Source organism: Abramis brama (assembly GCF_963993115.1).
Source record: "Abramis brama genome assembly, chromosome: 7".
Taxonomy (NCBI): Eukaryota; Metazoa; Chordata; class Actinopteri; order Cypriniformes; family Leuciscidae; genus Abramis; species Abramis brama.
Window position 1 is genome coordinate 1,397,101 of NC_139969.1, and position 11,722 is coordinate 1,408,822.

The 11,722-nt window shown below is 37.8% G+C and overlaps 2 protein-coding genes across 2 annotated transcripts in view; one reads left to right on the forward strand and one right to left on the reverse strand.

The window, feature by feature from the left end:
• Positions 1-3,457, forward strand: part of LOC311087652 (tubulin polyglutamylase complex subunit 1-like) — a gene marked incomplete at its 5' end in the record, with an annotated part of 4,613 nt that extends 1,156 nt beyond the window's left edge. The window contains one exon of the mRNA XM_084121019.1: positions 2,347-3,457. Coding sequence (XP_083977145.1) covers positions 2,347-2,884 — 538 coding nt within the window. The 3' untranslated portion in view covers positions 2,885-3,457. The remainder of the gene's footprint in view (positions 1-2,346) is intronic.
• Positions 3,458-9,699: 6,242 nt separating this feature from the next.
• On the reverse strand, positions 9,700-11,702 carry LOC311087044 (pleckstrin homology domain-containing family J member 1-like; the record flags this gene model as incomplete). The annotated part of the gene is made up of 3 exons (XM_084120294.1): positions 9,700-10,001; positions 11,456-11,519; positions 11,596-11,702. Coding segments are annotated over 3 exons (255 nt in total), but the record flags the coding sequence as incomplete, so codon positions are not given.
• Positions 11,703-11,722: the final 20 nt, after the last annotated feature.

The following is an 11,722-nucleotide window of genomic DNA, read 5'->3' on the forward strand; positions in this document are numbered from 1 at the left end:
TAAGCCATAGTGGAGTTTTTGTCTTTTATTTATTTATTTTCTCTCTTTTTATTATTGCTATTATTTGTCTCTCTTAAGCCAAGAGAGGATTCTTTTTTATTTTATTTCATTATTTTTTTTGTTTCATATTTCATATATAAAACTCTAGTGGAGAAGTTTCTTTTTATCTGTTTCTTTTTGTTTTATTATTACTTTAATTAATCTCTTTCAAGCCAAAATAGGTTTATATTATATTATATTATATTATATTATATTATATTATATTATATTATTACTGTTATTTATTTGTTGAACCAGCTCTTGCACACACATAACCAGTGCGATTCTCTTATTGAGATTCAGCGTACGTCGACACGACAACGATATGCTTAAAATGGAGAAGTTTTTCCTTTGAGTTTCCCGTGTACAGACGTCACCATTTTCAAAACGATCCCCATTCACACGGATCCGCTAAAACGACTAAAAACGCTGTATTCTGCTGCCAGGCCAGTAGATGGCGATGAAACACTATAGACTGAACACGTAATACGCATGTTCACATCATCGTTTTCACAAATTCGTGTTTTTGTCGTTTACACAGAGACTGTTTTCAAAAACTTGCACTTTGAAACCCGTTTTCAAAAGTTTTGGTGCATTTTCAGGCACCAAAAACGCCGTTGTCGTGTAAACGAATGGCCAAATCTCATAAAAAGTTTTACGTTTTTAGTTGAAAACGATGTAGTGTAAACAGCCCCTCTATTTTTTTAACCTTTTTATTAGTTGAACCAGCTCCTGCACACACAAAACCAGTGCGATTGAGATTCAGTTTGAGCTCCTGATTCTTTCTTTTCTTTTAGTTTGTCAAGAGATTTAAAGCACCGTTTTTTTGAAGAGTGCGCATGTGCGAACGTGCTCTAGTACGCAAGAACGAGCCTATGATTGAATCTGGAAATAAAGCAAAATAACTGAGAAAAATGAGAAATAGTCCTCAGATGCCATGTCTGTAATTTATATAAAAACATCTAGCGTTAATTCGATCTCAAACTGTTTTATTAAAAGAAGTTATTTCTCCACCACGTGCGTGACATAATAAACCATCGTGGTTGAACGACCACTTTGCGACAATATGGTTTCGGGAAACAGTCGTGACTCGCTAGTTGATGTCTTCCACGATGCATCGTACTCTGGTAGTGAAGCACGAGTTACGGCGTTGTACGGGAAACATCTCTTGTTGAGATTCGGAGGCTGTGTACACGACACCGTTTTCAACTAAAAACGTACAACTTTTTATGCGTTTTGACCGCTTGTTTACACGACAACGGCGTTTTGGGTGCCTCAAAACGTAAAGTTTTATGAAAACGGTCTCCGTGTAAACAACAAAAACGCGAATCTCTGAAGATGATGACATCATGCACATGCATATTACGTGTTCAGTCTATAGTGTTTCATCGCCATCTACTGGCCTGGCTGCAGAATACAGCGTTTTTAGTCGTTTTAGCGGATCCGTGTTAATGGGGATCGTTTTGGCAATAGGGGCTTTCGCACCGGAGGAACATTTTCATAGTTCCTAGAACTATTGGCAGGAGTTCCCGGATTTTGGCGTGTTCGCACCACAGGAACAAGGAACTATTTTAGTTCTAGGAACTCCTTTAGGAGGAACTAATTGAGCTCCTACTTCAGAGTCGGTCTAAACCAGCGCTATAGGAACTATCCGTGACGTTAGTGTTCGCTGATTGGCCGAACGCACGTGAAACACCAGCACCCGCCATTTTTAAAAAGGCTGTAAGCACACCGATTATAGCCTATATATTTACTCCAGAAACTAACTCTACGAACATGTAAAACAGTGATAGATGGGTCTCTAAACCTTTACGCGGAGGAGAAAATCCAACACAACTCTTGAGGAGACCAAGAGAAACATGATTATGTATTTTTGCTCAGCAACACTGGACATCAACACACGGCATACGCTAATAACTCTTCATTACTGTCTACTTTATTTGTATGACAGTTATATCTAATAACGTATGAGACAGGCGTGTTAGACAGATCGTAAACTGATGAACAGGAGAATGCGAGCGCTGTGAGCTCAGTCGTTATCAGCGCTGTCAAAATAAAAGTCCCAACAACAAGCGCGGCTCACGTCACTTCAGAGTTCCTACTGGCGGTGCGAATGCAACCAGGAAAACGTTCCTAGGGGAACCATTAGTTCCACCCTGGTGGTTATTTCCTAGAACTAAGTTCCTAGAACTATCCGGTGCGAAACCCCCTAATGGTGTACGGGGGAAAACTCTTAAGCATTTTAAGCATATCGTTGTCGCGTAAACATTCCCTCAGTTTGAGCTCTGATTCTGTCTTTCCCTGCAGATCAGCGTTCAACAGTAACACGCGCACGGCGTTCGATCTCCTGACCCGTGACCGCGGTGCCGGTGTCGTCGGGGTCCGCGGGCGTCTCTACACCGAGATGCTCCGGTGCCTGTGCAGCGAAGGCGGGCTCTCCGGCTCGACCGCGGCTCCGCTCCTGCGCCGCGTCCAGTGCCACGACCACGAGTCCGTGCCCTTCGAGCTCTTCCGGCAGGGCGTTCTGACCTGCTCCGTGTTCTCCGACTACATCCGGGCCTCCCAGTGCCTGTACGGGTCGGTGGCGAGCGCTTCGGACCGGCCGGCAGAGAGAGCGCTGGGTCAGGCGGTGCTGGAGACGCTTCGGGAGGCGCTGGAGACGGCGGATGGGGACGATGTGGGCCGGTACCTGGAGGCCAGTGCCAAGATCTCTCCCGGTAAAGTAGCGAAGGCCATGGCGGAGGCTCATCCCGGGAATCAGCAGGATAATCCCGTCATGGACGCGCAGGAGTTTGAAGACGCCGCCGCCGCGCTGTTCATCGCTCGAGTGCGAATGGTGACCTGAGTGGGGGAAAAGTAGTATTTCTGTCTTGTTTTCCAGCACAAATATCCAAACATTCTTAAATCAAGATACATTTACTGGAGACTAGGGCTGTCAATCGATTAAAAAAATTAATCGCGATTAATCGCATGATTGTCATGAGTTAACTCGCGATTAATCGCACGTTTTTTATTTGTTCTAAATGTACCTTAAATTAATACTTTTCAAGTTTGTAATACTCTAATCAACATGGGCATGGATAAATATGGATGCTTCATGCAAAAGTATGTTTATTATTGAAACCATAGTCAACATAGAGCATGAAGACGAGACATGTTTCAAAGGTCATAGATGTTTTTCAAAGAACTTGTTCATGTCTATTAGACACTTGTAGAAAGAACAAAGAAATACCAGGTTCCCATTACTTCTCTTTCTTTGCACTGAGCAATTTACTAACACAATTTCGATTTTTGCATGACAGGGCAGCTCTTCTGAAAATGCTAAATGTACATTTATTATTTATTATTACATTAGTTTGTCTCTCTCTGTGCCCATTTTGATGAAGCTAAATTCTCAATAAAACTGTTTTCATTGGTATATTTTACTGTTTCTGTTGTCAAACAACGGAATGAATATGAAATAGTGACTGAAACGCGACCCATTACATAACCAGCTCTCCCTTCCAAGATGTTAATCTGCACAAAAATCCTGATAATCGAGCCGTCGTCTGATGAAATCAAATACACATAAGATAAAGACAATATCTGTGCTGTGATTTCCGCTATACTTGCATGCAAAATTAGAGAAGCAACATAATATCTGTGTTTAACTGAATTAATTAACTCCTATTGGTGTGAGACGCAGAGAGAGAGAGAGAGAGAGAGAGAGAGAGAGAGAGAGAGAGAGATACCGGCGATTCTCAGAAACTAGATAAGGTTTGGGCGCGTTTTTGAATGGAAAAAATCACTAAAGGGGGCTGCAGTGTCGCTAAGTTGGCAACACTGTGTATCTCCATTTCTCCAACTAGGGGTTGGGCCACGGTTAACGCGCTGCGTTAAAAAAATGTATGCCGTTAATATGATTTTGCGTTAACTTTAACAGCACTACTGGAGATGCATAATGAATGAAGGTGTTAGTCTTGGAAAATATATAGAGTTTGTGCTTAAAACAAGAACAAATATCCAAACATTCTTAAAGCAAGACCCAGACAGCAACATAGTATGTTGGCCAGGATCCGGTCCACATCCGGCACAGCAAAATGACTGATGATGTTAAAAGGTTTTGGGACGTCTGCCTTTACATGCACATGAACTTTAATGACATCCCATTCTTAATCCGTATTCTTTCTTTATTTTATTCTTTCTTTATTTTTCAAGGATAACCCCTTGAGATGCACCATCTCATTTTCGAGGGGGTCCTTTACATTACAAAGAAACCAGCAACAAAATGGAAAATCATAATTAAAGTAAATACTACACAAGACTATAAGAAACATTTAAATACAGTAACATTCGTACACACACACACACACTAACAATGCTCCCACAAACCTAATCCCCCCATTTTTAGCCCATACCATAATCGAAGAAATCAATGAGCCATCTGCGAACATGCAAATACAAAAACAAGTTATAAATATGCTTACACACTTCACTATACGCATACAGGTACATAAATGCAAACATGTACAATATAAACAAAAATAAAATTAAAATTAAAAGAAAGAGAGATTAGAAACAGGAACACGGTGTTTGAAAATAAGTAAGAAGAGATGATTTGAAAACATATAAAGTAGTTATAGATCTGAGCGAGCAGGGAAGATTGTTCCAGTCTGATGGAGCTTTAAATTTGAACGCACGACGACCTACTTCTTTGCAAATTCTGGGTACATAAAAGAAGAGCTGATCCATATGCCTTAAATTGTACTGTGTATTAAAAGAAATTAGGTAACATTTCAAATATGGAGGAAAATGCAAGTGAATACACTTAAAAATAAGTAGTAACCAGTGAAATTGCCTTCTTGACTTGGGAGTCAAGTATAAGGTTTAACATGGAGTTGGCCCACACTTTGCAGATCCAACTCTTCTGGGAAGGCTTTCCACAAGGTTTAGGAGTGTGTAGGGAAGCTTAGGGAAGAGCAGACGCTTCTGGTGGTTCAAACAAACTCAAGCTCCTCCCACATTTCTCTTCAAAAATTCTGATTTTAGACTTATAATCCGTGACCGGTGTTTCCGAGTTCATCAATACGGAATGTGTCAGGTCAGAGGTCATGCATGAGGTCAGAGGTCACTCGTCATGCGTCGGGTCAGAGGTCACTCTTCCGCCGGAACTAGACTCGCGTACGGTCATAACCGGAAGCCAGTGATTATAGTTTATAAAGTTATAAATATAGACATTTTTCTTCAAAAACGCTTTCAGAAGGCCTTCATTAACCCCTGGAGTCGTATGGATTACTTTTGTGATGGATACACTTTTTTGGGTTTCAAAATCTGAATGTTTAGATATTTGTGCTGGAAAACAAGACAGAAATACTGAGGAAGAACATCTTTTTTTGTGCAGTACCAAAAGCATATTGTACCCTTACAAGTCAAGGGTATATAGAAAGAAATGTTTTCAACTATATACAGACACTTCTCATCATCCAATAAAATTCCCTATAATCCAGTAGAAGATTTCACACATCAGTTGCACCGGCATGTGAAGAATATCAACATGTTGATCAAGCAGTAAAAACATGTTGCTTGTTGTTTTGGTGTTTATTTTTACAATCTGAGGGAAAGAAATACAGTTTCATGTACAGTTGACATCAAAGTGAAATCATGATTTACCCTGTTGATGGCTTTAGTCTAATTTTAGTGCAGGAAACCTCAGTTAAGGAAGTGTTTGCAGTGTATTTCTGAAAGTGTGTCGATTCCCTTTTCAGTGCCCAGATCAGATCAGCCACAAATGGGCTCAGCTCAGCATTAAACCGCATTCACAACACAGTTTACTTCTGCATCTGTGGTATCTGCATGTGACACATCGCATTTTCACTTAGAACAAATGTACGGATGAACACTTTAACGTGAATAAAAAAAGTGCCTGTAAATTTGCACTGAATAATGTTCATTGTTGTCTTATTTGCATTAGTATAATACTAAAGACCGTGTCTATGTTATCATCTATGGATCAGCTTAATAAAATCATCCACAGAACTGATTATTTTTTTTATTTTTATTTTTTTGCATATTTAAAGGTACACTAACATTTTTTGTTCAGAATTATCACAATTTAAATAATGAGTCCATACATCATCAGACTTTTATAAGTAAACCTATATTTTAGACCTGAAGGCATGGTTTTCGCTGAAATATTTCATACATCTTTACTCGCCCGTGTGTGTGTGTGTGTGTGTGGTATGAGAGGTCAGTGGTTAGTCGTCACAGCAAGTGAGAAAGTTATTCACACATTCAGTTTGATACAGTTAAAAACATGTGAAGAGATGTTTGACTAAGCGCTCACTTATTAAAAGTAACGAGAGTGTGTCAATAATTCAACAGGGTGTGTGTGTTCAACAACAGCGTCGCTGCCGCTCTTAAAGGGACAGTACACCTAAAAATTAGCAGCTGCCAAGGATGATGTATTATTGTACAAACCCAGAAACGAGTTTGCATTTTAGCACATCTAGTCCTGAAGTGAACGGGTTTTTGGTTAAAGTCCCCCTGTAGTCAATCATTTTATCCCTAAAACTCATCATTGATCACCAAAATGACCTATTTAAACATTTTTTTCCTTGAAAAATAAAATAAAAATCTTCAAGCCTTAAAATGTCTTGAATGTAACTCGACACCCTTGCCTCATTTAGTATGCGTGGTTCTGTGAATATGCAAATGAGCCCCGCCTCCACTCACTCACTCAGCTCAGAGATCCACTGGTTGACGATCACACGTTGATCTGATTGGTTACAAGGTAGTTTGTGACGTCAGAAACACCAGCGATTTCAAAGCGTGTTTTTGAGACTGTCTTTGGTTCACTGCAGTTTTAAGGAGAAAATACTCAGCAATGGTGTCGACTTATGAATTTACACATGGTTTGTATATTAAAAACACCACATAGACACATAAACAACATTAAAAGCTGGATTTTCACCACAGGGGGACTTTAAAATGCCTGAAATAAAGTCTGTGGTGAACAAGCTCATAAAAGTTGTGTTCATACGTGAAGATTATCACTATGAACAAAACATGTTAGTATCATAAACTTTTGTCGGTCACTGAGCTTATTTTCTACAATAATCCAAAAGTGTGCATATTTTGATATGCAAGTGATTATTATTGTTTATTTATTATTATTAAAAAAAATAGCAAAAGGCACTTCCTTAATGACATCATCCTCCAGGAAGTGACATCATTAATTGGAGGGAATCAGAAGCACAAACTTCAGTAAGTGTTGTCATTGGATCTGATTAATTTTGTGTTTGAATGTTTTGTGTTTGTGAGGCTCTTTAAAAAATATCCATCCTGTTTGATCAAATTACACAAATCATTTTAATCCAACATTTGGTTAAAAACCATGAAAGTGAAGTCCTTTCCTTTGAGTCCTCATGTAAGCTAACGGCTCATCAGAGAGCCCTTGCATATTTAATTCAAATATCCTAAAATAAGCAAAGATAAGTCACATGTGTTGATACATAAGATATCAGTCATATTTTATCTCTCTTAATTCTCTGAAAATACTTGTTTCTTCCCCTCTTGTGAGCATTTCTTATATAGTCTTTCTTCATAATACTTATTAGCTCTTGAAAATGAGTCAGAATCATGTCGCATTCATAAAATGACTGGTTTTGTTTGTGGTATAACTGGTATTTAACAGGAAATATTAGTGTTATCTGTTTCCCTGAATAAAGCCGCAGTATGTGAGTGTTATTGTGCAAACAATGCAAAAATATGCAAAAATCTTGTTTTCCAGCACAAATATCTAAACATTCTTAAATCAAGATACATTTACTGGAGAAGAAGCAAAATGACTGAAGATATTAAGTCTTGTTTAATGAAAAATGAATCAAAATGAAGTGAGTTTGTGCTTAAAAAAAATGAAAAATCTTAATTAAGGAAAAACAAGAGAATTTTTCTGACCACATTGGCAGATATTTATTAATATATATTTATTTCAGACTGTTAGTGGTTGAATAAGAATAAAATAAAAAGCACTGGTATCTTTTAAAAGCGATTTATTAACAAAAAAATAAGACTGAAATAAGGAACATTTATAAATTATGAAATCTAAATTATAGAAGGAATCATTGCAATTGCATGAAAGAAAGATCAAAAGCTTAAAACGTTCATAAATCTCACATTCACGCTCTTTTAAAGTCTGTATAATAGTTTCATCACTTACACAAATGGAAAGTTACAGGCACGAAGGGCTCAAATTAAAGGAAAGCAGTTCCTCATATTTCGCTGTGACGCATACAAATAATCCAGCAGAAATCCTCTCACATTGATTAAATCAAGTTTAATTAAATCTGCTACAGTCACAAACATTGATTGCAATGATGTTTAAACACATGTGAAGTTTACAAGTCAAATGTCACCACAAAATCAAAAGGAAAAAATAAGGACTTCCATGCATCAAGTAATAAAGCCTACTTTTAGGCGTTTGCATTGACAAATTATTGCATTTATTAAATTACTTAAATTGTGCATTTGTAAAGTAGTTTATGATGATGGTGTCTGAACAGGATCTGACCGACTGTATTACCGTAAAGAAAATGAGATTTATGAGAAGTATTTTGGGGTAAATGCAGTTGTTTTCATAAAAATAATCTCATAATTTAAAGGGGTGGTATAATGCCCTTTTCACAAGATGTAAAATAAGTCTCTGATGTCCCCAGAGTGTGTGTGTGAAGTTTTAGCTCAAAATACCCCACAGATATTTTTATATCGCATGTTAAAATCGTCACTTTTTGAGGTGAGCAAAAACACACCGTTGTGTGTCTGTCCCTTTAAATGCAAATGAGCTGCTGCTCCCGGCACAGAGGGGGCGGAGCTTCAAGAGCTTGTGTCCTTTTACCTCACACACACATGCACTGAACATTTCTAAAACTTTTAGCCTTTTATGTTCAAACTGGAGTCGGACAAAGATGGAGAGACTCGAGAAGAAGTGACAACATGTAGAAGCAACAGGACATTTCTGAATGGTTAGTTGGTGAATTTATGAAGCTGATGTGTAGTTATCTTCTAGTCACTGATTAGCATATTCTGTCTTGATAATCTATAAATCATGTTCAGGGGGCGGGGTTTATGTAAATTCTAGTGTTGGTGATGTCACTAACCCGGGAGGAATGTGGTGTAGTCTCTACCAGCCGTTTGTTGTAGTTCTTAAAAAGCGATTTCTTTAAAAGCAAATATCTCCCTTTGCTCTGAACTTTGAGTGTCGTAACTTTGCAGATGTTGTTTATGCTCAAACAGCAACATTACACACTAACTACAGTTAGAAAAGTCAAATCATAATCAACCAGCCCTTTAATAGTCATAAACAGGCTTAATTTTCGTTGTACAAAAAGATCATTTTCTATTTTTTCTCATGATTTTGTGGTAAATTCAGGCACAAAATCAAAGCAGCGAAAATGTTTTCAGGGAAACTGTAAAATCTCACAGGTCAGATTGACTGAAAGGCTTCAGTGCTTTTGGGAGAGAAAAAAAAAACTTTTTAGTGCACTTTAGGTGAAGCGCATGCATGACTGTGCAGAAAACTACTAACCTTTTTAACATCACAATTATACAAGGCAATAAAGGTGCAGAAATGAGTTTTTAAAAGCACGACCCAGTTCATGCCGTCCTCATGAACATCGACCTTGATATTAGGAAGAAACTTTAATAATTGCAACTGGCTCAAACTCAGCAGACATTCATTACAGTAATATAACGCATTTGTGTAAAATAAAACGATTATAGAGGTCAGAATGTACAGTGACTGATACTGGCAGACTGTAAAAGAGGAAAAACCTGAAGAAAAACAAACAAAACACAAGCATGAACGGCAAACAGCAGAGAAACCACATGATAGCATGAGGAGTTTATGTGGGAGGCGAAGGCAGAGGAGGAAGACTGTTGACCTGGAAGCGCGTTTCATCCGATATCCCATACTGCTCTAGTGGGTCCTGCGGGAAATCACACGTTAGATCAAAGCATAATCAATATTGTGTGGTAGAGCTGCATGATTAATCGTTAAAATATGCCGATCTCAGTTCTAACACCCACGATTTTATTCATAAATTACAACGATTCGCCTGTGTCTATTAAATCACACCGGAACGTTTAGATCTTCACACACGTTTTTTTTCCAAACACAGAGTATCACTATTTCTTCATTATCACAGACGTACTGGAATTAAAGTTTATAGCTCGGATTATAAACACTGATGTCTACTGTAATGATCAAAATAAAGTAAATCGCCATTTGAAAGTAAATTGATGCTTTAAATAAAGATTGTATCGATTACATCGTTACACCAGTAGGTGGCGACAAGTGTTAAAAAATGTGTTTGTGATTCATTGAATCATTCATTCAAAAGATTAATTCAAAAACGCTGATTCATCCGGTAATGAAACAAGTGAAGGATTTATGAGTGAGTCATTGAATCATTCATTCAAAAGATTCGTTCAAAAACGCTGATTCATCCAGTAATGAAACAAGTGAAGGATTTATGAGTGAGTCATTGAATCATTCATTCAAAAGATTCGTTCAAAAACGCTGATTCATCCAGTAATGAAACAAGTGAAGGATTTATGAGTGAGTCATTGAATCATTCATTCAAAAGATTCGTTCAAAAACGCTGATTCATCCAGTAATGAAACAAGTGAAGGATTTATGAGTGAGTCATTGAATCATTCATTCAAAAGATTTGTTCAAAAACGCTGATTCATCCGGTGATGAAACAAGTGAAGGATTTATGAGTGAGTCATTGAATCATTCATTCAAAAGATTCGTTCAAAAACGCTGATTCATCCGGTAATTAAACAAGTGAAGGATTTATGAGTGAGTCATTGAATCATTCACTCGAGAGATTCGTTCAAAAACGCTGATTCATCCGGTAATTAAACAAGTGACGGATTTATGAGTGAGTCATTGAATCATTCATTCAAAAGATTCACTCAGAAACGCTGATTCATCCGGTAATGAAATAAATGAAGGATTTATGAGTGAGTCATTGAATCATTCATTCAAAAGATTCGTTCAAAAACGCTGATTCATCCGGTAATTAAACAAGTGACGGATTTATGAGTGAGTCATTGAATCATTCATTCAAAAGATTCACTCAGAAACGCTGATTCATCCGGTAATGAAATAAATGAAGGATTTATGAGTGAGTCATTGAATCATTCATTCAAAAGATTCGTTCAAAGACACTGATTCATCCGGTAATTAAACAAGGGATGGATTTATGAGTGAGTCATTGAATCATTCATTCAAATGATAGTTGTCTGTTCAGAATCGTGGAGAGAATCATGATCACTGTTTTAAACAAAGAAATCATGCAGCTCTAATATGCGTTATATGATTATAACCAATCTAGTAGGTATTTGTTGCATTCATTAATATCGATTCCCTCACCTTTCCAGTCAATCGGTGGATTTCTGTGCGGTAGTAGATCAGGTTCTTGCGCATGAATTCATAACTGTGAGACAGAAGCAGATTACGGTTATAAATCATGAAACGCAGAGGATTATGGGTAATGTCAGCGTCACACACACCTGGCTTTAATGATGGCGTCGATCCATTCAACACACTGTTCCTGAGAATCGCATTCAAACAAATACTTCCTCTCGGCCTCGTCCAGGAACACTGGAAAACAAGCAAGAAACAGTGAGTGAGGTCACA